General features: G+C 45.5%; 3 protein-coding genes across 5 annotated transcripts in view; 2 read left to right on the top strand and 1 right to left on the bottom strand.

Moving 5' to 3' along the window:
- Positions 1-402: 402 nt before the first annotated feature.
- Positions 403-4,934, top strand: sla1a (Src like adaptor 1a). The gene is made up of 8 exons (XM_062446029.1): positions 403-641; positions 1,181-1,274; positions 2,034-2,133; positions 2,353-2,439; positions 2,535-2,638; positions 3,120-3,251; positions 3,851-3,980; positions 4,075-4,934. Exons 2-8 carry the CDS (start codon positions 1,202-1,204, stop codon positions 4,280-4,282), a joined length of 834 nt encoding a protein of 277 aa, XP_062302013.1. The 5' UTR covers positions 403-641; positions 1,181-1,201; the 3' UTR covers positions 4,283-4,934.
- A 6,994-nt stretch (positions 4,935-11,928) lies between these two features.
- On the top strand, positions 11,929-13,921 carry abitram (actin binding transcription modulator). Its single transcript, XM_062486869.1, has 6 exons — positions 11,929-12,235; positions 12,478-12,529; positions 12,662-12,791; positions 12,912-12,988; positions 13,101-13,170; positions 13,274-13,921. Exons 1-6 carry the CDS (start codon positions 12,160-12,162, stop codon positions 13,406-13,408), a joined length of 540 nt encoding a protein of 179 aa, XP_062342853.1. The 5' UTR covers positions 11,929-12,159; the 3' UTR covers positions 13,409-13,921.
- Positions 13,922-14,544: 623 nt separating this feature from the next.
- ctnnal1 (catenin (cadherin-associated protein), alpha-like 1) overlaps positions 14,545-26,121 on the bottom strand; it is a 31,973-nt gene continuing 20,396 nt past the window's right edge. For all 3 annotated transcript variants that reach the window (XM_062486865.1, XM_062486867.1, XM_062486866.1), the window contains exons 3-19: positions 24,770-24,957; positions 24,197-24,316; positions 23,126-23,215; positions 22,573-22,743; positions 22,194-22,394; positions 21,373-21,459; positions 21,086-21,244; positions 20,827-20,919; positions 19,767-19,917; positions 18,751-18,812; positions 18,605-18,655; positions 18,134-18,288; positions 17,945-17,993; positions 17,273-17,329; positions 16,368-16,487; positions 15,840-15,923; positions 14,545-15,707 (exon numbers count right to left, since the gene is read on the bottom strand). In XM_062486865.1, coding sequence (XP_062342849.1) covers positions 15,528-15,707; positions 15,840-15,923; positions 16,368-16,487; positions 17,273-17,329; positions 17,945-17,993; positions 18,134-18,288; positions 18,605-18,655; positions 18,751-18,812; positions 19,767-19,917; positions 20,827-20,919; positions 21,086-21,244; positions 21,373-21,459; positions 22,194-22,394; positions 22,573-22,743; positions 23,126-23,215; positions 24,197-24,316; positions 24,770-24,957 — 2,018 coding nt within the window. In that variant the 3' untranslated portion in view covers positions 14,545-15,527. The remainder of the gene's footprint in view (positions 15,708-15,839; positions 15,924-16,367; positions 16,488-17,272; positions 17,330-17,944; positions 17,994-18,133; positions 18,289-18,604; positions 18,656-18,750; positions 18,813-19,766; positions 19,918-20,826; positions 20,920-21,085; positions 21,245-21,372; positions 21,460-22,193; positions 22,395-22,572; positions 22,744-23,125; positions 23,216-24,196; positions 24,317-24,769; positions 24,958-26,121) is intronic.

Raw genomic sequence — 26,121 nt, 5'->3', positions numbered from 1 at the left:
AACCCTTACAATTCCAAATCCCAACACATAATCCAAGAGGAAGCACTGACAGTAATAAACACTACAGAGAAAAATCCTTATCAACAACTCATGATTTTGGAACATTCCTTTCTTAAATTCCTGTGTTAAATGATGTGGCTTATGGAGAGTTTTTTTTGAGCGTGGCCCCAAAGTGGCCTCTCTAAAACGTTTATGAAAAAGTCCAGAACGTGTTTACACTGGCAAATGATTGTGAGAAAATATGAATGCTGTTCTAAGCTAAATTATTTTGACAACTTTTGTTATGTGATTAAGGTTTTCACTCAGAAAGTCTTGTAAAAATCATTAGTCTCTTCTGTGTTGTTTTGAATACCTCAGACACTACGGCCGAGTTCTCTCTGCGCTGTTCATCTCTTCCTCATTCCAGAACAGGAAGTGAGTGTGTGGCTTGCTGCGCTGTGACTATTCATTCTGATGGCTAAGAAAGTGTTGACGTTTGTTCGTCAAAGTAAAGATCTCTTTACATACGAGAGGACACCAGACATGGCCTCAGACCCTTTGGTTTAAGAGTGCTCTGGTGTCTCATCTGGTGGAGCTTCTTCCACCCTGCCAGGCCTGAGGCTCCCACTGTGGACATCTACATGAGTCACTGTACCAGATAGGTAAGTGTATACCTACCTGGGGACGACACCGTGGTTGCTGCTGCACAGACCTGGGTCTAACGTTAGATACAATAACATCCATCTCATTTGGAAGTATTTGAGGCACGTTCCAATGACAAGTTTGCACCCACAAATTGTGTTTGTTTGATGAAGGTGTGATTAACCAATATTGTCCAGCAATGGTTATGACATATCAGGAAAGATATTTGCATGAGATCGTATACAACTGAATAGTACAACACGTGTGATTCCTGCATTAAAACTTTGTGGGAATCATATTTAGGTAGCTCCATTATAATAAAAAAATGATAGAAAAATGTGTCTGATAACATCAAGCCTCTGTTTCCCAATTCTTGAGTGTAAGCTGGGTTGACATAGCACTCTGGTGGCTAACAGGAAGTTACAAAACAAGGGTTTGGGCATAGACACTGGGTGGAACTTTCAAAAGAGACATTGACCAGAAAGGTTCTCTCCCCATCATGTAGGGAAGTATGGTCTTAGATATGATTTGACAGCAACACGTCTCTTTCTGTTCTAAGAGCTGGGCCCTGACGAGTTCCATGATGGGGAACATATTGAAGGGAGAGGACGAAAATAAATCCAATATGGACAACAATGACAGCACCCTGAGAGGTAAGACATCCATTCTTAGACTATGGCTGAGTTTCTTTATGTAAGCATTTATTTGGAGAGAAAGGACACAGTATGGGAGTCTAGTCTGCACTTACTCTATGGCTCCCCAAGGGCATCTGTCAGTGTGCTGAACACAGTATACCCAGTAGAACACAGTATACACAGTAGTACACAGTATACACAGTAGAACACAGTATACACAGTATACACAGTAGAACACAGTATACACAGTAGAACACAGTAGAACACAGTATACACAGTAGAACACAGTAGAATACAGTACTGTGCAAAAGTCTTAAGGAAAACCAAAAACAGAAGTAATTACATTAAAAGAATAAACAAAGCATGATATACATTTTGTTCCTTCATAAGGATACACTACTGCCGGATGCAAAAAAACATGTTATAGCAAAAGATGAGCTTGACATGGTACATACATTTAATTTCAAAAGGAAGTTTGGTGAGGATTTACAACTTCAATAAATGCAACATGATTTCAAAATAAATGTTTCCCATCTACACATTAGAGCAATTGTAAGATCCTGCTGCATCCACAATAGACAGTAACATATGTCCACTAGATCAGGTGATACAGAAACTCAGACCAGTTTGGATTAGTTGAACAAAATGCACTCAGTTTAGGTGGTGTCCACGCTGTCAACAAGGAATCGGTTGCTAGCTGTATTTGTATGCATATTGCAACCTATCTGGCTCAAAGGGTGACTATCTGGGTAACATTGTGACTACTTGGTTCCACAGATTCTGAGGATGAAATCCTCATCGTGCTCCAAGACTACCCGTCTCCAGATGTCAGCGAGCCGCTCTTCAGGATGGGAGAGAAGCTCAAGGCCGTTTCTCAGTATGTTCATACCGTTCACTGTCTGACCGCATGCATATAGAAAAGCATGTCCTTAAGTGTTCTGAAAGGCGTCCCCTGTATTATTATTATTATTAAATTAAAATGTGTTTAACCAAAGTATCAACTTCTGAAAATGTGAAGGGAGACAATTAAAAGACGATCACATTTCTAGTCATTTAGTTATGAATTCCCCCTTTTCACTTGTTTTGCAACGTTCAGAGAAGTCGGTTGGTGGAGAGTCCAGTCCGGCCCACCAGGAAGCGAAAACTATATTCCTAACAACTATGTAGCAAAGGTGTATCATGGGTAAGAAGGGATTGTCAAGAAAACCATACCATATCATGTTATATAACTGTGTAATTCTACTAAGCTATCCTGCTGCCCTTTATTTTATTTCCAAGTTGGCTGTTCGAGGGAGTGATGAGAAGGAAGGCAGAAGAGCTGCTTCAGCTCCCTGGACACAGAGTGGGCTCCTTCATGGTCAGAGAGAGCATCAAAGAGAAAGGTGTGTGTGTGCTTCATGTATCACTGTGTGAACTATGAACCAATAGTTATTCGGTGTGTGATACTAAATACGTTTCAGATCACTTATAGTTTACAGACAGCCACTGTATGAACATGACCTTTACAGAACTTATTTCAATATGTGGTGCATGAACAAATAAGGAGGAAGTCCCATACATGTATTTCCCATTTCACTATAGCTCATGTCTGATGACTTTGTTACATTGTCATTCAGTGCTAACTTGCACCATTTCCCTCTAGCGCAATAGCAGATTTGCCATGTCTGTTACACTGTATATGACACACTCCATAGTACGGATAGATAAATCCAATAGACTTGACACAATTTACCACCGGTATCGCCCAGGTCTAAAACACTACATTGCATTAATTGTTGTAATGAATGACTGATTTGCACAGGTGTGTTAGTGTTTACAGGTATGTAATCCCTGCCAGTTTGCTGATGTGTTGCGTGTTTACAGGTGTGTACTCCCTGTCAGTGAAGCACAGGTCCATAAAGCACTACAAGGTCCTGCGACTGGACAACAGCTGGTACTACATCTCACCGAGGCTCACTTTCCAGTGCCTGGAGGATATGGTTAACCATTACTCTGGTACAACTGAACTCTCACACACGCACACATGCACGCATACTCATCACACACAAAAAAAAAAAAAAAAACTAAATATAGAAATCAGCGGTGGCTGATAGTGTACTTATCTTTCCTGTCTGTGTTCCTCAGTTTCTCTCTCAGTAACACTGTGTGCTAAGTGCTGTTGAATACAACAGGATGTAAGAGGTGTTAAGGGTTTGGTGCGTGTGTGTATGGATGCGAGAGGAGAGTGTATTCTATTAACCACTGGTTTGGTATGCCCCTAACAGTTTTAAGAGTTATTGTATGTGTGTGTGTGTGTGTCTGTGTGACCATGAACGCAAGTGCAAGACAAGTACACAAGTGCAATGCCTACTTCATAAAGAGACTGTTGCAGTGCATGGCCATGAGTGTTTATGGGCATTATGAGGACCATTTACATTTAGTCATTTAGCAGACGCTCTTATGCAGAGCGACTTTTTTGCACGGCCGGGAATCGAACTGGCAACCTTCTGATTAATAGCCCGACTCCCTAACCGCTCAGCCATCTGACCCCTTATGAAAAGGCACAAGTGTGTAGTGTAGGTATCATATCTGACGGTTCCCTCCTGCTGCCCCAGACTCAGCAGATGGCCTGTGCTGTGTCCTCACCACCCCATGTCTGTCTGGGAATGCCTCCACCCTGGAAGGCCCTCCACAGGCGCCCCCGGTGGTCATGAGGCGTCACTTTGACTGGAAGAAAGTAGACAGGTAAAGTAGTGACCACTGTGATAGGACCGATATAGTATAGACCGCTGTGATATGACTCCATCCCATTCTGTCTGTCTATCTCAACCAATCACAGAAAAGAGCTGGTGAGCTTAGAGAACCCCGGTAGCCCGGACAACAATGACGCCATGGTGAGCTACGGCGTTCGGAACAGCATGGCCTCCTACCTGTCCCTGACGGGAGCCCTCGACCCCGCGCAGGACAAGAAGAGCCGGAAGAAAAAGAGCAAGTCTCTCTACGTTCTCCCCAACAGCACTCTGGAGAACATGGACTATGACTTCTAGACAGAATGAGCAAGGTCTGGAACAGGGAGCTTACAAACCTATCTATCCATGTGGAGTGGAGCCAGAAATACGTGTCAGAGTTGAGTTGACACATATTTGAAGATTTGAAGAGTCCCCTGAGATGATCTGAAACAATCTAAACAGTGATATGTGAATCTGTACTGAAACAACGGGTTTAGGGTTAGGTTCTTATGTAGGCCTCTTCACTTTCGAAGAAGAAAATCAGACAAGGGTATCGACAGCCCTGCTGCTGTGAAGCCCACAGAGGCTGTAGGGTGACCTGGATAGGCCTCCTCCTTCCCTTCACTCCAGCCCTCCAACGTTGGTCTCGGTATGAGACCGGTGAATGGAATGGAGGATTATGAGAAGCACGATCAACCATTCTCTGCTTTTAATACTGCCGGGAACTATCAGCGTGGCATCATGACAGTCATAGTCAGACTTGAATGCATCTGAAAGTGTTTGTTTATTATGTTGTATATTTTGGAGGTTTATTATATTATATAACTTATCATTGGTATAAACTTGTTTTGAGTGAGGGCTTTCTCTGTTGGTCAGCCGGTTTCCTCACTTTCTAATCTTTAACAATGTATATTAAGTTAATCGTATTTGTTGATAAGAATCTAAATAAAGTATGTATGACATTGCACAAGTTTTGGCAAATGACTTTTGCAATAAACAGTCAAAGTGAGTCTGTGTGACGTGGATAAACTGCCAGCACACGAACAACCTCACGTCAGAGGATATGGCAGCTAACAAACTGTGGTCAAAACTCTTGCCGTCACTCTCTCCTCTGAGGTATTCTTTCATACACTGTGACAATTCATATCAACAACATCTTAAGCCTGAACATAAGTTGAAATATTGAGCCTTGATCTTTCAAGTCAAGAGTTGCAACTTCAATGGACTTTTTGTGAACATATGTTAGCATTAGCATCCCTTTCATAACAGAGTAGCAGCCACATGCAATTGTTTGGAATCCATCCTGTGAACAGGAATGTAGGCTTCCAATCTGCACCGAGTAGAATGGGAAGAACAGAGCGTTCCTCCAATTAAACAAACATCCGGACTAACAGTAGACCGAGGGCGTATTTTGTTTATCCCAGCACATTTACTTGTGATGTTGTTATGGCTGGTCATAAATTTTTCCAGGTCTAGAGTGTACCAAGAATTGCCACCATATGAGATGTTGATTGTGCAATGCTGCATCAAAGGTTGTAAGCTAATGTAAGCTTTTATATACAGGGAAGCAGATGATGAGCTATAAACTTGATCAAATACAAAATATAACAATACAAAAGGTAGCAAAATACAAAAGGTGACAAACAATCCGAGCAAGAAATTTAAAGTTGTGTGTTGAACCTTGAGGCTATTTGTCCACTTCTGTTAAACATGAAACAAAACATGGAGGTTTTCCAGTCAGTGGCATTGTAAATCCCCAGTTTTTTTTTTACCTTGAATGAGGCTAGTTAACAGTGTACTTGAAGCCCAGGGGAGAACAAAGTCAGCAACACGGTCTATATAATTCATTAAATTTCATTAAGTTTCCCAGGGCCATTGGTAGCGTCTCCCAGTGTGTCTGACTCTTTCGGGAAACAAACTCAGCACTTTGTAGCGACTGAATTGTCCACAGGTTCAAACATTTGTGTCATCTGGTTTTAATAAGCTATTAAAATCTGCAGACCAAACCAAACCTGCTGATTTTGTGTGTTTAGGGGTTTCAGGCAGGGGGTGAAAGATACAGAGAGAGTGTATGCGTTTGTGAGCGCTGGTGTGTACATGCGTGCTCATGAGTGTATGGGGGGGGTGGGGTGGGGGGGGCATCTGCGCTGTATGTTATTTGCGGGGCTGGCCCCTATATACAGCTGCTTAGCATCTAACATAGACTCAGCTAAAGTCACATACACAAGTAATTCTCTCGGCCATTCACCAGGACCAAGTACCGAGAATTAGACCGCTCATTATCTCCACATTCCCTCAGCTTTACACTGTGACCCCACAATACTTGAGAAAAGTACAGGATCTGTAATTTGGGCCACATCTTGATAAATGTTCAGTGTTCTATTGCTTACAGGAGCACAACTGGTGGTTTAACTCCTTGGTTAAGATTTGAACCAATAACCGGATCTCTGACCCCTGGATGACCTCTTGTGTAGTATCTAATGTAGCAAAAAACACCTTCTCCAGCTCAGCCATTTCACACGACCCAATCATAGCGTTTGTGTCAATAGCCTTTCAGAAAAAAATACAGGGTTGCCGTGCCAACGATCACATCCCTCTGTGTGTGCACAGTAAAGTTTACAACAAAAAAACACAACAAGGAGGAGAAGAGACTTTTCAACATTAACAAACCAGGACACATCTTATCAACAAACCCGGGACAAGAAGGGCTAATATTTGAGAAGGTTTCACTTGGTTCAGATTCACTTTTCCTGTGGTTTGTTTGATGTTACAGTGGATCTAAGCACCAAGGAAAACATGTAGGGATCTGTGAAGGCCACAGCTTCACCCTGAAAGGGAAGAAGAACAAAAGATAGAGGAGAGTGTAAGTCTCAGCATCTTGCTCTATAATGGACAGGGAGCAAGTGTATGCTGTGTGTGTATGTGTGTGTGTGTGTGCGTGTTACTAAAAGATCCTGTATGTAATAAGGTTTCTCTAATCTGCACACATCCTCAGCAGAGGAGCAGGCCCAGCTGTCCAAACGTCTGACTTCACTGCCTCAGTGTTTGATGTGTTCTGGCGTGCCTAGAAAACAATCTGGATCAATGTTTACTTTACTCAATCAAGAGGCTTTGCTGTCCCCATTACTTTTTAATTAAAACAGAGCGTAATCCTGCACTTTTCCTTTTTAACCCTCGTGCTGCCTTCGGGTCACATGACCCAAAGGTTCATAACGAACCATCGTTGTGTTTACCCAATTTTACCCAATACAAAAACAAATTAAAATAATTTTCTTTTAACCTTTGCAATGTGGGGGGTCTGAGACAGCCCAACGGTTAAAAGAAAATGCTTCACTTTGTCTTTGTATGCGGTAAATCTGTCGCAATACGACGGTGGGTCACAATGACTGATGGGTCAGAATGACCCGAAGATAACACAAGGGTTAACAGTCGGCCACATCGTCCCATAGAAGAGGTGGTTTGGAGAGCATTGGAGAATGAGAAGCCTTGCCCAAGGCTTGACAAATAAAAGTGTGTTGCGGGCTAGCATTGTCTGACACACAGAGAAAACGTCCACCATTGAAGCCCTTCAAGACCCAGACAATTACATGAACAGAAACTATTCCGTTTTTTTATTTGCGTGTTTAAAGGTTATCTTAGCTGTCTGGAATGCTAACTAGGCGTGACCAGTTATTTATCTATCCCTCATGTTTTTTGATATACCACTTTCTTAGCACTGCCTTAGACATACGAGTAGTACTGATAGTACAATATTAGTTAATGGCAATGTAACTGGCAATGTGACAATTTACAGTTAGATATGGCAGGATGGAATTAGATTCCATCTTAAGAGGTTATAGTGACTGATTGATCGCTATGGTTGTTATTGGATAATAATCAGAAAAATTGACTAGAATGGAGCATCACTATGATGACAACTGAGGACCCAATTCCTAAAAGTAAAAACTTCCAGGGCTTGTAAGATAAAGGACTTTCAGCATATTGCCTTCCAGAGCACCCCAATGGCACAATGTAGTCTAAAGTCTGAAAACTGGAAGCTTGGGCCAAAGCACACAACCTCATACAACTCTGTCCAGAGATCCAGAGGAAAACAAACACAAATGGAACACTCCAGAACAGTCCCAAGCTCCCCAAACCTTGCCAGAGGGTCCAGGGAGTTCTGATCATGCTATCCCCTTGCATGTGTCAGCCCGTCCTCCTTTTACAAGAGAAGAAAGACAGCAAAGTGTTTTCCATCCTTTCTAAAAGCCTTGGTTTCACTCTATTACGTGGCAGTGTAGTTTTATACTTTCGCCAACGTTGTAGCTTTCAATTCACACTTTCCCAGGCAGTGGCAAGGATATTGCCAGAGGACTTAAGGCATGATCCTGTCACTGTCCTTAATGTCCAAACATTTTCAAGACACTGAAATTGCTTGCAGGTTCCACTGAATTTGTAACAAGAAAACGTTTAGAATCCCATAAAATAAATTGTAGTGGGACAAACAATGCGATAATTTTAACTGTTTTAATGCTGTCACTTATTTTTCCATTAGTGGTATTTGTAACCATTTCTGTAAACTATGCACATCAAACAGGATAAAAACTACTTCAGAAAGAAAGAAAGAAAGAAAGGTAAAGAAATAAATCATGGCTAGGAAAAATACAGTCTGGCAATACCCATGGAAACAGAAAGTTACTCAAGTGTTCTGGAGACACCTGTTAACAGGAGAAGCATGTAAGGTTCCGATGACCTGGAACAATGTCTGCCTATGTTCTGAAGCCAGTGGACTTCAGGCCTGCATCTTCCAGACCTTACACAGACGACACGCTAGCCCCAACACTGCAACTTTCTCCTTGGAAAGCTCAGGCAACCACAGGACTAAAGGCTACACAGGCAGCTGTAGACCACATGGGCTTACAAACGACAGGAGATAAATTAAAAGGTGTTGGAATATGTATTCACTGCCTAATTTGTTAGTTTGAGTAACGTTTTTGGTAAACCTACATTAACACTGTTGGTTGTGAACACACATCGGCCAACCTATTTGATGCACACATCATTTTGTGGTGCAGTGTAATTTTCTGATTATATATCCTACTTGGTAAAGGGTTAGGTTGAGTGAATGGGTTAGAAAAACATTACATTTAGAAAGCCTAAAGCGGGTGTGTGTTAAACCATATCTGTAGCTACTCAGTGCTCTTTCCATGGTTCTTAAATTCTAGCGTCATTTTCTTGCTTTAAAATGTATATTACATTGTATGAACACATTTCCTATCCAAACTTCTAAATCGTATTACATCATTTTGCATATCCCAGCAGTGATGGTTGCACAAACAACTGGTCTGTAAAGCTGGTGTCATGGGACATGAAGGAGGCTCTCTTTTTCTTGCGTCAACGAAACCTTTGTAGCATCATCGATGCATGGTAAGCATGGTTCACAATTAGACCCTTTGGGTCACATTTGACTTTAGTTTCCTGTTGTTGATCACAAAAACCCCATGGTGTTTTTGCAGAGTCATGAACCAAAGAGCTCCTCTCCTCAGTGAACAGTAAGTGAAAGTTTACATTACATACATGACATTACTAGTAAAAGCTGAGACCCAGTCGTCTGTGGAACACTTGTGTTCCAGCAGTATTAAAGCAACAACTCACAGTTGCCGTTGATAATGATTGAAAACATATCTTGGATGGTCGTGGCATGTAAAATCAGGAAACAATCTTTTTCCACTCAGCAGCGTTATGCGTTAACATTCACCAGATTCTGATAAGCTGACACACGCACACGTTCACTCACACACACACACACACACACACACACACACGCACACGCACACGTTCACACACACACACACACACACACATTCACTCACACACACACACACACTCCCTCTCTATCTGTCTTACCCTAACTCAACCTTGTCAGCCACAGTCCTGGCAGGCATGGTGGAGTGCGCAGAGTGATGACTTCCACCCAGAAAGAGAACGACGCTCGGCCCAGAGCCAGCCAGTCTAACAAACAGATTGAGCTGCTACATCAGTAGCTGACGTGGAGCGAACACACACAGAAGCCTGTCTGCAGCTGGAGGCTCTCCTGATGCAGAGCTGGATGTGGAGCTGGAGACGGGATGTACTATTGGAAGCGTCACAATAACACACATGTTCACGCATGCACACGCCAAGACACATGCAGGCATGTGTTCAATGAATGTGTACACACAAACACGTACCCTCTGACCTGTGCTGGTGGCAGAGAGAGCACCAGTCTGCAGACAGGTGTCACTGTGCTGTTCGACAGTATCCGTCCACCCTCACCCCAGCTTCTTCTATTCTGTCTACATGATGCTCATTGTATTTATGTCCACTTTTTCTTCTCTCTGTAACTATTCAGTATAGCATCAGTTACAGACTGTAACTGCTACCCAAAGAGTAGTGGAAAAAAGACTAAACCACAAAACCTTCCACTGCCTAAAAGACAAGCACGTAGACATGAGATACATGGAAGATTTTTCTGCTTCACGTCTAACTGTGCTGCTGGCTTGAGGTCATCACCTAAAGTGCCTTACCAAAGTGCCCAACCACAGCAACAGAAAGATGCTGCCTGTGGATGATCCACATAGAGACTAAGAGTCACGCCCAGTTATGTGTGGAATTTGACCGGTCGGCATTAGAGACTATTTCTCAAGGGAAACATTGCTCATTCCCTGACTCCTTTCTTCCCTCTCTCACTTTCCTTTCCTGGTTGAAGGGTGTTGCATAGCCTTTGAAGGAGCTATAGGATTCTGGCTTGCCTATTTATTCGGGGTCTAAATGGCCGGATCTTCAGTAGGAAAGTAGCAAGTCTACACCTATATTAGGTTCTACAGTAGGTGCTATAGTAAGTTGCTTTGGTTGGTTATAGTGATGATAAGTTGTGTTCTTCCCTGCCTCACTCCTTTCTGACTTCTTTCACCCCTTCTTCCCTCTCTTAATCCCTCTGCATGCTCCTCCCCAAATCCTTTGAGCATGACGTAATGCTCCTGGATACACATATGCTCATGTGGAAAGGATGTTAATGGACGCAGCCTGTGAGAATCATTAACAGTTGAGTGTTTTTTGATATTAACTAAACTGGAAATGCACAGTATGGGACTACAGTCTATGAACATGGACACCACTGATCCTTCCTTCAACTTATCTAGACTTGGCAAAAACAATCCCTGAGTTGCTCTTTTCCTACTGAAGATCCAGCATCCCTTTAAACCTGGACTCAGTAGGCAAACTGGAATCCTTCATCTCTGTTGGATGTTATGTGTCACCCTTCAACCACACTCTTTGGTGAGACACAAACAACCTCTTCTACTGAATCTATTACTGTGCTGCACTCTAGTGGTGCATGGGGGTCAGCGGTAGTAGAACGTTTATTGACATAATCTAACGTCAGTCCAAACAATGTTTAAAAAGGCACCCTGCTCACAGTGAAACCCTTGTTCAAAACAGCTGCCAACGACATAAAAAAGGAAGATAAACAATTACCTGTTCATAGACGCCTGCTGCGCTCATTCCTAATAATTTACTTGCATGGAGATTTGAAGTTGCTTGATAATCTGGTCCTTTTTCTCCCGAGACTGCAGATGTAGAGTTTGTAAAAATGTCAGAAGTTCAGTCATATCGGTGTGCCTCTGGGGTGTGGAAGTAGGCCAGATTTTATTAGAATAATGTGGAGTATATCTGAGATTTTTCAGTACAATTCTGAAAAAATTATTAAGATTATTGAGGATTTCATGGTATTTTCAGAGATGAGCAATTTTCTATCATTCTGTTTGAAACTTAATCGAAAATGTAAAGGATGTGAAAGTATACCAGACCTGTGTCTGATGGTGTCCGTTTGAGGTTTTATATTCATAACAATATTATAAAAGTCATCATTTTTTCAAAATTGTATGGGTAGTTTTCACCCGGTCCCTAACGCGACGCTGCAAAGTAGCGTCTTCCGAATGTGAGACGAATGTCGAATATGAAACTAACTTCACCTCGGCCCGGAACTTTAGACACTCCGTCTGCATAGATTTCGGGTTCTTATCGCGCACGGACCAGGAGTACCACATGTTTAATACTCCGCCAGGAGCATTCAGCAAACAGTGCTATCCTTTGAATGCCCAGCGTTACCAGGCTCATTGTGAGCTATTCGTATAATATTCCTTATTGTAAAGTAATGTAATTTAAGTTCTCTAACCATGTCAGAAGAAAGTCCTGAACACAAAAAGTTTCCATCTGTCATTGATAGGTACTACACACGATGGTATAAAACGGGTAAGTTGATGTCAACTTGTGAAGCAAAACAGCTACTGTAGCGATAGCTTGGTAGCTCGTTAACTTGGTTAATTAACACAGCTGTCTGTCCATGGCAATAACTACTGACGTTTTATTTGTTTTCAAACACGATTGACTTTTAGTTTTTCTTAGCTGCACCCAATGCATTTGAAAAAATCCGCTCAAACAAATGTTTACTGTTCAGCGTGTTAAGTAGCTTTATCTTGTCATTTAATACCTAGATCTCAAGGGCCAGCCTTGTGAAGACCATTGCATCCTTCAGCACTCAAATAGGTAAATGCCCCAGACATTCTTTCTTCATGTGTGCAAGTATCAATTGAACATCTTGCATCGAAATCACAAAACTATGTATTCAGTAAAAGTAAACTACATATGTAGCCTGTGGGTTTTTCTCTTTTCCTACAGACTATGCGTTATCACCCTGGCAGAAACACACCCTATACTTCAAGACGGTCGGACGGTCAAGAGCATCAACTATCAAATCAGTGCTGGCTGCAGTCGTCTGGAGAACAAAGTGTCTGGGAAATCTAAGAGAGTATGTATCTATGCTGGCTTCACATAGCAACAGCCCAAGTCAGGACACAAGTACTTTGTGTCCTGTCCTCAGATTTAGACAAATTGTGTACTATTAAAGAGTTAATGTTTTTGTCATCAGGGTGGCCAGTTCCTCACAGACTTCGCTCCTCTGTGTAGGATAACCTGCACAGACACTACAGAATACACCATCTACAGGTGCGGTCTCCATTGTTGATTTGGGCTCTGGTAGAAAATAGCCATGCTAGCTAGCGTTGATGCGTGTTACTAATGTTCCCACTTAATAAATGTAGTGATATGGTCTTCTCAGCTGTATCAGGGGCCGCCTCCTCGAGGTGAACGAGGACATACTTGAAAAGCCAAGCCTCTTACTTGAAAAGGTGAGATTGTGAAACAAACTAGGTCCGTTCTTAGCTGTTAACGCCCACGTTGTTTAAAGGATTTGGGTTTTGTCTGTTGTCTTGTCTGCATTTGCTTGAGTAGCCCTCCACGGAGGGATACATCGCTGTCATCCTACCTAAGTTTGAGGAGAGCAAGAGCATCACAGAGAGCCTCCTGACCAGAGAGCAGTACGAGAGCGTGGTCTCCAAACGAGCCAGCCAACCAGAGCCCTGCTGAAGAACAACGCAGTCCCAGGGGCTCGTCATTCTCACCCCAGCTCCAAGGTGCCTTTTCCTGGGTCGACTTTAGGAGGAGTCCTTTACCTCTTGACCCTCCCAACCAGACTCGCGTGTTACCATCCATGACTGGATGAATGGACTGCAGCCTGCAGGGATAGACAGTGCACCAAGACCCAGGGACCGCATGGGAGCAGCACACTGCATGTCTGATCAGCCCAGACTGTTGGGGATTTGGTAGATCTTTGCGGATACATTTTGTTGGCCTTAAAAACGTGCCATATTTGAAAGTCAGTTAATGGTTAAGAAAGTGTTTTTTTTTAAATATTTTAAGTTTATGTTTAACATACATGGACATATACAAGGGAGCTAACATGTTAGTAATTAAATGTCAAAGATAGCAATTATGTAGCTACATTGGACACCAAATAGGCAGAGCACCAGTCCTGCTGTCAGAATCTTTCTTTTCTTTCAGTGTACATGATTACATCAATAAATAACACAACCAACCCAATTCATAAGAAAAATAATGTTTTATTTTATTGATTTGTGTCTCCGTTTAGCAATCATTCAACTGTCAAAAGGATAGCTGGTCCAAAACTAGAGCTATTTCTTCACATATCTGTATCATCACTTGTATTAGCTACTCACTCATCACATCTCTAAAGCTTTAGATACTGTGGATGGTTGTTTGTCTCCACACCCAGACATAGTACCACAACCATCATTATTACCTCTGGAAAGACATTCTTATACATCTTTTCTTCAAGTACCAGCATACAACATAATACACAGTGGTCTATCCAGCAGTCTATACTTGATAGCCTTCATAACATGTACACTTCAGAGAGAACCACTTTTACAATCAATACCACCAAGGGTTTAACCCTCGTGCTGCCTTCGGGTCACATGACCCAAAGGTTCATAATGAACCATCGTTGTGTTTACCCAATTTTACCCAATACAAAAACAAATACAAATAATTTTCTTTTAACCATTCCAATGTGGGGGGTCTGAGACAGCCCGACAGTTAAAAGAAAATGCTTCACTTTGTTTTTGTATGAGGTAAATTTGTCGCAATACGACGGTGGGTCACAATGACTGATGGGTCAGAATGACCCGAAGATAACACAAGGGTTAACACAGCAACTAGGTAATTTCAGGCTTTCAATTGGGGGGGAAAATCAAACCATACACTGATGATTTAAATGCTGTAGACAGTACAAAGCTGGCTAAAATAACATCCGCTTCTGGTTTAATTGGAGTACTAAGAGCTTTGTGTTTCATTTGATAAGCAATCCAAGTGATTCATCTGTTCATTAAACTCCTATTTGGCATAAAATCGTTGGCATCGCGTTTACACTCTGTGCCTAAGCCCATGTTATGACCCTGTATCTGTTTAGTGTGTGTTATGGGCTAAAACAATTTTAACCCAGTCTGTGACCTGACACGGTACGACAAGAAGTTTGGCAATGGCATCATGCACTGATCTTTATATTTTAAGCATACTTTTATTTGAGGTTTTTCCATAGGTGTGCATTTGGCTGAGATGTGCTAGTACACTACTAAGCAAATGAGCTGGTCACAGAGCAGAGGCACATAGTTAAGGGGGGGGGGGGGGGGTGCACTGCTGAGATCCTGAAGAAGCCTCCCATGTAGGCTCTTCCCTTCGCCTTCTTGTAAAGCTGAACTTAATTTCATCATCCGCGAGGACACCACCGAATGACCCAGGGTTGACAGGAGGGAACAACTGGAGCCTGTCGGAGCAGTGAGCATGTGTCTCCATGCCACTCCCTGGTGGCCAAGGTTTGGAAATGCAGTTGTGGGTCTGTGACTGGGGGCTCTGAGGCCCATACCTAGCAACACCCTACACCCTAACAGTTACACAGGGACTACATAAACAAACCCAGGACCAGGGCCTACAGATACAACTTTAAGCCCAGGTCAAATACTATTCTCAAATACTTTGGGTGAATTTGATTTGGTTCACTCCAACACAATAAAAACCAATCCAACAGTAACAAAGATGAAAACTTGATGGTATTTGATCTTGGTTTTGGAACCAGGCCTGACAGGAATAGATAATGGGGTCAGCGGTCACGATGGGGGTCACCGCTGGACTACTTGCTCTCCAGGAAAGTCAGGTTAGCCATGTGCTGCTCCAGGGACTTGACACCGAAGCCATTACTGTTCTTGACGTTGAGCGTGGCGCCGGAGGAGGCATTGCCCCTGACGGGTGAAGAGGTCTGCTTCTCCCTCCAGCCCTGAGGAGAACCCAGACTGCTCCTCTCTGACTTGTACTGTGGAGTTACAGATGAAGGGATGAAGAGGAGGAGGAAAGAACATTGGCCAATGGCATTTGAGTGGACTGTTGACATACCGCATCACTTTGTGCACGAAAGTAAGCAGGACAGACGGCGAGTGGGTCTCACCTTTCGGAGCAGCCTGTTGCAGTGTGGGAGGAGGAACACCACCACAGTCATCATGGCTCTAGTGGTCTGTATGGAGGAGTCCACCTGCACAGGTGCACAGAGGGATTAGCCTGCATGCACGCGTACACACAGACATACCCACAATCTTCTTTCTGACACATGCACACACACACAACCCACAAATGGGCACATAATCTATTGTCTGATTGGCCAGGGTCTCTTGGTGAAGATGTTTTCCTGACCAGAACCCCCTGATGGTGTCTGACAGACAGATAAGGCTGTCTGCTTAATAAATGACGTGGAAGTGCAGACAATGTCCAGGAAAGACATGAACATCAATCAATGGAAGAGATGTCTTTTTTTATTTTATCAGCTCATATGCATTCTAACCTCTGACAAGGTGATCTGAGCTCATTGATGTCCAAAAGCTTTTCATTGAGGCTGATAAAGTTCTGTGCTTTTTCTTGTTTCCTGTGTGACACACACACACACACGCAGACAAACACACACACACACCAGTTAGCGTACCTTCTGGAAGGTGGCAGACTTGCCCTGTGCTGGCGTCTTGGTGCCCAGCTGCAGCTGTTGGCACAATGCCAGCAGCTTCTCCATCTCTGACATCACTCCTGCTTTCTCCTCGTCCATCAACTGAGGGGAAGAAAACATTCAGAAACGCTTTCATCAGAGACTCTCATGAAAATTCCACTCATGTTTAACTATTGTTTGTCAATAATTGAATAACTATGATTATAATAGAACAAAAACAGAATAATATTAATAATTTAAACCGAACCGTCCACCAACCCAAACCATAACCTTAGTCTATTATAATATCAACAGACTTGCAGTTAGCGGTCTAATTACATGTGGCCAGGTACAGATATTGCTTTCCCAGAGAGTTTGACTAGTTAGTTTTAACACTAATGTACCTCTTAGTGACACAAAGAAACTTTAATTGGGTTAATTTGCATAAATAACTTTGTAATTTGTCTTGGGCCATGCAAGGTGGGCTACCAGCTTGTTTCATCCAGGAGTTTAGGAGAGGGGGATATAAAAAAAAAGTCAATTTGCTACTGTTTGTTTTGATGTAATTAATCAAATGAGAGCTTTAGCTGGGCGCGTTGATTATGTATTAGCATGCGGTGCCCTCGTCTGGGCGGGGTTAGCCAGCGCCAATAACCACATTTCTACTCTACCCGTCCCTCTGAGACGGATGGCAGTCGTTAATAGCTGTCAGAAAGGGTGGTTTAATTAAACTGTGAGACCCCGGGCTGGAAGAGAGCAAGGCGGCTGTTCTCTTGTTTCTTTGATTTCACACACAAGAGAGGACTGCATCTGGGTGACAGGATTCATTTCCTGCCAGCGAATGTGATTTATAAGGTGGTCCACAATGTATGTGCGTGTGCAGGTTTTTGTGTGTGTGTGTGTGGTACCTGGGTAGAGAAAGTGTGAAGAGATGAGCACAGCTGGAGTCCTTCCTCAGACAGCACCTGCAAACGAGGACAGAACCAGAGGGAGAGAGAGGGGGGGGGAGAGAAAGAGTGTGTGAGTGTGTGGGCGGGGAGGTACCTACTTTAAATACCTATATGGAAGAGATTGGCCATTCATTTCAATCACCAGTAAGCCCAACCAGCTATTAAGAGATTCTACAACAACCAACAAATAACATTAAAATGTAAAGGTTAAATATTTGCACAGTGTAATCACCTAATAATGGATAAACAATACCAGTTAGCATGATGTGTAGAGTGAGTCTCAGTGTGTATGTAAACCATTTTGTATGTGTGTGCAACTGTGTGTCCTAAAAGCTTCAGCGCAGAACCAAGAGGGGGCCCTCTCTCTCCCCCCTCTCTCCCTTCATCCTTTCAGTGACGGCCTCAGGATCCTACCCAGGGACTCATCCAGAAGCACAGATACAAGACTGGCCTCCAGCTCTAAATAAGGCGTCCATCCTCCAGCGCACAACTCCCTTAATGAGGCCTGGGCACATTCAATCCCAACCGATAATAAAGGATCGGTGGAAGGAGAGGAGGATGATGAAAAAGAGAGGGAAGATGGAGAGGAGGAGGGAGAGAAAGGCATGGATAATGGCGGCACGTACACACCTCGGCTTGGTGGAAGAGATCCAGGGTAGTCTTCAGTAGCCCCTCACCCCTGGACGACGCAGGAAATTGAGAGGAAAAGAGGATTAAAGTGGACTCCAAATGAATGAGAGCGCCGTGAGCCCTTCGACAGCACAAATGGGGTGTAAGTAGATGTGGTGGAGCCGGTGAGCTTGTACAGGTTGTGTGTACCTGGTGAACAGGTACATGGAGTAAGCCATGCTGGCCATGCTCTGGCTGTGTCGCACAACGTCATGGTCCTGCTCCTCCCACTTCTCCACCTCAGAGTCCACGTCTGACGACAGCAGACGCAGCTCCAGCCCCAGCTTTGCAATGGTGGTCTGCTCCTGGAGGGAGAGAGACAGAGAGAGAGAGAGACAGAGAGAGAGAGAAATGTAGACCCCAGGTTGTACCAGAACATCCTCTCTATCTGGGAAATTGCACATCCATTTCACAGTTCTGTAGAAGCGCTGGCTCGCATAAAAGTGAATCCATCAATCATTTTCTCCCGTCATCAATTCCCACAGTGCGTTTATAATTTACTTCCAGAAGTCAGCAAGTTATTGGCGCCTTGTTGGAATGAATGCACCTGTCAGGCCAGGAGAGCATGTGAGACGTGACATTGTGCTACTCTAAAGAATGAATGTTTCAGACGCACGATACCTCAGCGTCCAGCTTGACAGCTTTGGCAGTCTTCAGGCTCGCCGAATGTTTCTGCAAAGCACAACAAGGGAGTGTGATGAGTGGAGCAAACCACTGAAGATGTCGTGAAGAGAAGATGTAAATTGTGTGACATATCCATGACTCACTGGGTCACACAATGTCGTACTCCCCCCTGGTCTGGGAAGAGACAGGTATGCTCTTTTATCACCTGGGACGAGAGAGAGAGAGAGCGACAGAACGAGAGACAGAGATAAGGAGAGAGGGAGAGAATGAGAGAGCGACAGAACGGAAGGGAGAGAGAATGAGAACGACGGAGCGAGAGTGTGATTGATTGCGTTTTTCTCTTTCTCCAGAGCACGCTTGGAGTAGTTGTGTTTGTGTGGAGCCGTATTTACAGAATGTTGTCCATGTCCATCTGTGGGACTAGAAGGGCACTTGGGGCAGAGGACTGCTAGGAGTCCAGAACAAACATGCTTCACTACCAGTCATCAAACTGTCTTATGACAGCAAACTTGAACTTCTACCTCACCCCAACCCACACCACAACTTTGTGTGTGTGTGGTGGGGGGTGCATGTGTGTGTGTGGTGTGCATGTGTGTGGTGGGGTGTGTGTTTGTGCGCAGGGTTTCAGAAGGGTTAGAACCGATGATATGAACCATGCTGGCATCGAGAAGGAAAGTTATTTGGAAGATAAAAAACGGTGTCTAGTCGGGGCTCCGCGTGCTGTCAGGCTAGAACAGATCCAGCCTGTTCTTCTCTGCTGATAACCCCTTCATCTGAGCAGCCTCTCGCTCTCTGTCTGACAGGCCTGGAGAATACTAACAAGACCAGTGTGGAGACGAGCTGTCTCTGAACAGAGCAAAGACAGCTGATGTGAATATGCAGTTGACTTGCACCCTGAGAGGTAACAGTAGGATGTGTTGGTACGTTATGCTAAGTAGATGTCTCGTGCTTGTGTCCCACCCCAAATGACCCCACATTCATTATATTGCAGAAAGGGCTACAAGGGAGAGAGCGAACGTGATGAGAATATAAATAATGCCAGTAAATGGTTAGCATACGTTGGCTTGTATTGCAGCGTACAGCTGCATAGCAGATTGTATGCATTTACTGCATGCAGTAAATGCATACAATCACCAGCAGTCTTTAAACACACACACACCTCGGCGTCCCTCAAACACGTCGTTGACCTCGTGCAGCAGCAAGGCCATGTCACCCAGCTGAGACTCCCAGGCCTCACAGAACACCTCCAGGTTCTCCTTGGCTATCTTACTGGATGGGTGCAGGGCCAGGGTCTGGGCCGCGGAGATGATCTGAGGTGGCGGCAGGGGGGTTGGAGAGAGAGGGTGAGAGGGGTGGCATGGGGGGGGGGGGAGTCAGAGAAGGTGGGGGAGAGATAGATGAACAGAAAGAGAGGGAGGAAGGGAGAGACTTGTGGTGTTTACTTGTATAAGAAGAAGCAGCATAAGCATGGGTAGTTCAGCTATGGTCTACTCTATTATTTTTGGTTTGATGCTACAGTATTCGGCTGCAAAATTGCAATGGCAGGGTTTCTACTGTATCCTGATCTATGTAACTGATCTCTGATGCAGTCTATTTGACTCTATTCTACTGCAGATGACATCATCTGACACCGACAACAGAAATATATTCCGACAACCACAATTCACCAGCACTCAGACCCAGGTTGCACTCTGCAGCTCAGTATTTAATTGGCTATTAACCCTGTGGGAGGTCTTTCTACTGCTTTTGGCCAAAATAGATATCACACACATTCTCCACATCCCCCCCCCCCCCCGTGACCTTATTGATTGGTTGACCTTAGAACCTGGGAGCTTAGTCATTACAGAAGGGTCAGACAGGATGTGACATTAACGCAGAAGAGAGATCATGGCGTCCCCCCTGACAACCCTGGGCAGATAATTAAGTATGGCTGAGGCTTGGGGACAGAGAACATAATTAGGGAACAGTATCAGCCCCCCCCCCCCCCCCCGGAGAGCATAATTATAACACAGAGTTGGGAGAGCGAGATAACAAATGCTCACACTCTTGGCTGTATCAACGCAACGCATTAGGCAACTTTAGAGATGCTTCAAAAGCTTTCTTCACGATTTTCTTCTCGTCAGACCTCCGCATCGATGTCCCAGTTATGTTACGCTGTGCCCCCACATTGCCGTAAACACCAGCAGACTTGTTGACATGTTTGTTGACGTGATATTCACCTGGGGGCCGATGACGAGGAAGGTCTCCTCGGCGTGGATGCAGGTGATCTCCAGAGGCTCCGTCCCGGATACGTGACACAGCAGACGACAGGTCTGGGACAGGACCGAACCAGAACCACATCACAACACCGCCAAAGGTTCACAACGACACACAGCGTTCTCCGTCCTGTAGACGGAGGTACCTATCTACGTAGACGGAAGCACGTACAGTGTCTGACTACACATACACGAGTGCACACACACACACACACACTCCTACCTCCACCAGCTGTTCCTTCTGCTCGGTCAGGGTGCGGGCGTACTGAGCCACAGCCTCCAGGTTGCCCTCGGCCCCCTCGGCCTTTAGCGCCCGCAGGGGCAGGTGATCCGAGTGAGCCTTCAGCAGCTGGGTGGCACGTCCCACTGCCACCTTGTGGAGCTGGGGGGGGGGAAGAGAGGAGTGGCCATTACTATTGTCAAGACGACTACATCCTAGAAGGTTTGTGACATTAAGTGCAATTTCAAACGTCCTCGCAGAGACCTCTGGCGTACACTGGGGGAGCTCACCTCTCGTCGGAGCTCGCTGACACTCTGACAGGTCTTCAGGATGGCCAGCTCCACCTCCTCGGTGGCCTCCTGGGCGTGATGCGACTGCTGCTTCGCGCGAGAGGAACCCGGACGAGGGGAAGGAAGTGGGAGAGGTGAGAGGTGAGGTGACAGAGGAGGGTTAGCCAAGGCTGCTAACAGGAAAAGACTCTGAAGAGGCGGGTCATGTCAGGCAGGCTGGAGTTCATACCATTTCAATTAAGATTTCTTGGAAATCTCAGTCAAGATTATTCTTGAATACTCAAGATGCATTTTAACGTAGACTTACTATTTCAGATATTCAAATTTTTTACAAAGAATGGACTGAATATTGGACTAACCAGACATGACAAATCCAGTGATTCAAATCTAGCCAATAGCAGACAGTGGGAGTGTTTCACTGAAAACCAATAAAACATCCTTCAGAAGCGTAACTAGCCAATTATAGAACATGCACAATGCTTTTGTGCTGAACAGATGGAAGTTCAATGATTCTCTTTTGAGTGTCGACAGAAAAGCAGGAAGTAGTCTTTTCAATCAGTGTATTCAGCCTTCTACAGTGAACGGAACATTCCAGTACCAAATCTGAATGCCAACCTTCAGTGGGTGGACGGTGTGTCACCAGCTTGTCACTTTTTCGGAACAAAACGGACGAGGGCTCTCATGAGAACATGGTTCTGTCTCTACCACGACAGGAGAGAACATACCGTGGCCTATCTATGTGTGTGTGTGTGTGTGTGTATATGGGTGCAAATCTACACATTTCGATAAAGATGAATGCTTCCCGGGGACCTCCGACCTACCGCCTGCACCACGGCATCCATGAGCTGCAGCGTGTCGTCGCGGGTGAGCTGGCAGAGCTGCAGGATGCCCTGCCGGTGCTCGTGGCTGGTGTAGGCCGAGTCAGTGAAGTCCTCAGTCCTCTCCACCACCTGCTCCAGCTGTCCCAGCAGGCTCTGGGGGGGCAGGGAGGACAGGGCCTCACGGAGACCCTCCACGTTGGACTGGCACACAGAGAGACGCACGCACACACACACACACGCGCACACACACACAAACACAAACACACAGGAAACGGTTATAAGCAAGTGCAGTCCTTGCATAGCTCAGCTCCATTTGAACAGGCATCGTTCTGATGGGATTACTCCTTTTAAAGTCATGTCTGTAGGGGGGAACAAATACCTTAAAGTTTTTGATGCCGTTGTTGATGCTGACTGACAGGACCTTGGCCTCGGTGCTGGACCGCGCGTCCGTCACAATGTCGATGACCTGCTCCAGGGCGCAGCGCATGCGCTGGAACACGGCGTCCTTATTGATCCTCGCTGAGTCACAGTCTGGGTGTCGGAGACACGTCTGAGGAGCAGGAGAAACACACAGACACACCGCGTGTGAGGTGTGTGTGTGAGCTGTGTGTGAGGTGTGTGACCTGTGTATGTTGAGGTGTGTGACCTGTGTGTGAACTGTGTGTGTTTAGGTGTGTGAGGTGTGTGTTGAGGTGTGTGAGGTGTGTGTGTTGAGGTGTGTGAGGTGTCTGTGTTGAGGTGTGTGACCTGTGTGTGAGCTGTGTGTGAGGTGCGTGTTGAGGTGTGTGTGTTGTGTGACCTGTGTGTGTTGAAGTGTGTGACCTGTGTGTGAGGTGTGTGTGTGACCTGTGTGTGTTGAGGTGTGTGACCTGTGTGTGTTGAGGTGTGTTAAGGTGTGCGTGTGAGGTATGTGTGTGTTCTGGTGTGTGTACCTTGGAGGCGGTGAGCAGCATCATGGTGCACTTCTCCAGCACAGCTCTGGCTGCTGCCATCCTGGCCTTCTTCTTCTCATCCTTCAGGTCCTGCAGGACCAGGCTACGAGGTTAGAGCTGTGGCACACACACACACTCCCCACGCACACTGAAACACGCACACTCATACACACCCAATGGCACATCATCTCTCTCTCTCTCTCTCTCTCTCTCTCTCTCTCTCTCTCTCTCTCTCTCTCTCTCTCTCTCTCTCTCTCTCTCTCTCTCTCTCTCTCTCTCTCTCTCTCTCTCTCTCTCTCTCTCTCTCTCTCTCTCTCTCTCTCTCTCTCTCTCACACACACACACACACACACGTACACACGTACACACGTACACAGGGGTTTGTTTAGAGGGAGGGGGGAGAGTTGGAAGTATTGACTTGTCTCCAGGCGCACAGCTGAGGATTACCAAGCTGATGTGATTAGATGGTCTTATGTTTATATTTCCTTGGCAGTGCTAGGGCTTTTATGGATAGAGCGGAAAGAGAGGAAAGAGAGGAGAGACAGAGAAAGGAAGGGAGGGAGGGATGGTTATGGAGACAGAAAGCGATTGAAAGGGAAAGAGAGGAGAGAGAGAGAAAGAGGGAGGGAATGAGTGTGTGTCTGAATGTGTGAGAGAGACTGTGTATGAAACTGGTGCTGGGGAGGGCCATAACAGAACATTCGGTGATTCATCTTTAAAAAAAAAGGGAAATAACTAAAGAACGGTTTTGTTTGACAAATCGGCCCCATCTCAGGTGATGCATTAGAAACTTCAGGTTGAACAGGAACGACGCAGTCTGACGTAGATAGAGCTGTGAGTCGGATTGTGTGGAGTTAGTGTCAGTACATGAAATCTGAGAGATGTTGTGTGTGTGTGAGTAAGAGAGAGAAAGAATGTGAGAGAGAAACAGACTCCAGTGAGGACTGGAGGAGGTTAATAATATAATATTACTACCCGACAAAACAATCCAATACACAACAACAGTGTTGACGTAACTCAGTGACTCGTTAAAGTGAGTGACTTCCTCACAGACAGTAAAGTAGAACTCACATTCTGCCTGTCTCCAGTGAGGTGGGCAAACTCCACCATTTCGTTTCCAAACTGGCTGAAGATCTGGACAAACTCCTGGAAGGTGGTCACCCTCTCCAACTGCTCCAGGGTCACAAGCACCTGCAAAACCCACAGCTGTATGACCTCAACACGAATTACATGATTAATTATGACTCAGCTCGTGTGTGTTATTCTCTTATGTGATATAAATCATTTCAGATGGAGCGTAATCTTGACTGCTAAGGGTTCAAGCGATTGCGGCTAGCAGAGCCAAACAGACATGCGCACACACACACCCACACACACCATTACCATACAGAGACAGGGGGTAGAAAGAGATTGTAATTGCATTTCCTGGTAATAGGGAGCAGGGCTGTCGCATGTCTGTCCAAACAAGCCTAACAAGAGATGATTAGACGCTGCCCAGCTTCTGTGTGTGTGTGTGTCTATGTGTGTGTATCTGTATGCCTGTGGGTGCCTGAGAGGGTCTGTAGGTGTGTGGATGTCTTAAATATGTCTGTATGCGAGTGTGCCTATATGTTCGTACATGTCTGTTTGTGTGTGCGTGTGTACCTTGTTGCGCGAGGTGATGATCTGTTTGATGACGATGCGGTCGGCGAGGACCAGCACCTTGGTGACGGAGGAGAGGAGCATGCGGGCAGCCTTCACCATGCCCGCCCGCTCACTGAACACCGCCGTGCGCCCGTCCAGCGAGGGCCCCTGAGGGGCGGCCACGTCCGTCAGCTGGGCGATGGCATCACCTGGGGGGAGGGGGGTGGGGTCAGAAGGATTGGCCAATCTCAGCCGTTGGCTAACTCAACCAGTAGGACTGAAGGGCCCGGAGCTGAGGTGTGTGTGTGCGGTCCCGCACACTGTCCAGTTACATCTCCACGACCTCCTGTTCAAACCCTCCATACTGTAGACAACACTATCACGTTTTATGGTTGACGCGAGTGGAGAGAGGATACAGAGGGCACAGCGTGCACACACAAAGCAGCGACGGGGCAGCCCAGTACTTCTACTAACTACTTCTCAAACTCAAAACGTAGGCCCTCATATCAGCGAAGCTGCCATCTGACACAGACGTACAGCTGCTCATTTCAGACCGTGCCCGCGACGTCAGCACAGAGGCTTCTGTGCCATGCTCTTCTGCCCGGCAGCCCTCTGGGTGCATCTCGTCCTAACAGGCTGGCACACAGGCTGGCACACAGGAGGGTTATATTCAGCAGCATGGCACGGCAGCAATGCTATGCCAGCCTTGTCTAGGCCAGGGTTGGCCTGGCCCCCGCCCGAGAGGCATGACTGAACAGTTTCACGGAGTGTCCTCGCGTTTCACCATGAAGAGAGAGAGACACGCAGGCACACAGACAGACACACAGATATAGGAACACACACAAACACACTCACACAGATGCACTCACACGAATACAGACACACACAGATTCGAGCTTACGCGCATGCATGAACTGACAACTGTGTACACACATGCACACACACACACACACACACTCACACACAATCCGTCACAGAAAGTGGGCTAAAAAAAGATGAGAACCAACAAAAAAAGGAGCATCGCCAAAATTGCCTGTATTAGGAGAAAGGGAGCGAGCAAGCGGGAGTGAAACAAAAGACAGAAAAGGCTCGGAAATCCAAGAGATAGGCTTCTGCTTTCCTCTTTCTATCTGGCAGTGCAGCCTGGCTCTGTGCTCGGTCTGGACGGGGCTCTCTGAGAGACCCCTCTGACCCACTGATTGTATCCGACAGCCACAGTTTCAATACCAGAATCTCGAAACCAGCTGAAACACCCAACGGCTGGAAAACGCCTGCTGGCTGGAGCAGCTCAACCCTACTCTGGGCTCCGGGACAGAGGCCTGTGAGAGGGTGCCAAGTCTGCCCCCCTCCCTCCCTCCTCTCTCTATCTCCTC

This window comes from Osmerus eperlanus, chromosome 20 (genome assembly GCF_963692335.1).
Source record: "Osmerus eperlanus chromosome 20, fOsmEpe2.1, whole genome shotgun sequence".
In the NCBI taxonomy this organism is placed as follows: domain Eukaryota; kingdom Metazoa; phylum Chordata; class Actinopteri; order Osmeriformes; family Osmeridae; genus Osmerus; species Osmerus eperlanus.
This window is presented reverse-complemented; position numbering and strand designations above follow the sequence as displayed.

Bases quoted from the DNA above. Each gene is read 5' to 3' on its own strand.
- sla1a (XM_062446029.1), top strand. From the start codon at position 1,202: ATGATGGGGAACATATTGAAGGGAGAGGACGAAAATAAATCCAATATG. The intron at 2,440-2,534 runs GTAAGAAGGGAT...TTTATTTCCAAG, and splicing joins GTAGCAAAGGTGTATCATGG to TTGGCTGTTCGAGGGAGTGA. The intron at 2,639-3,119 runs GTGTGTGTGTGC...GCGTGTTTACAG, and splicing joins AGAGAGCATCAAAGAGAAAG to GTGTGTACTCCCTGTCAGTG.
- abitram (XM_062486869.1), top strand. From the start codon at position 12,160: ATGTCAGAAGAAAGTCCTGAACACAAAAAGTTTCCATCTGTCATTGAT. The intron at 12,989-13,100 runs GTGCGGTCTCCA...TGGTCTTCTCAG, and splicing joins ACAGAATACACCATCTACAG to CTGTATCAGGGGCCGCCTCC. The intron at 13,171-13,273 runs GTGAGATTGTGA...TTGCTTGAGTAG, and splicing joins CAAGCCTCTTACTTGAAAAG to CCCTCCACGGAGGGATACAT.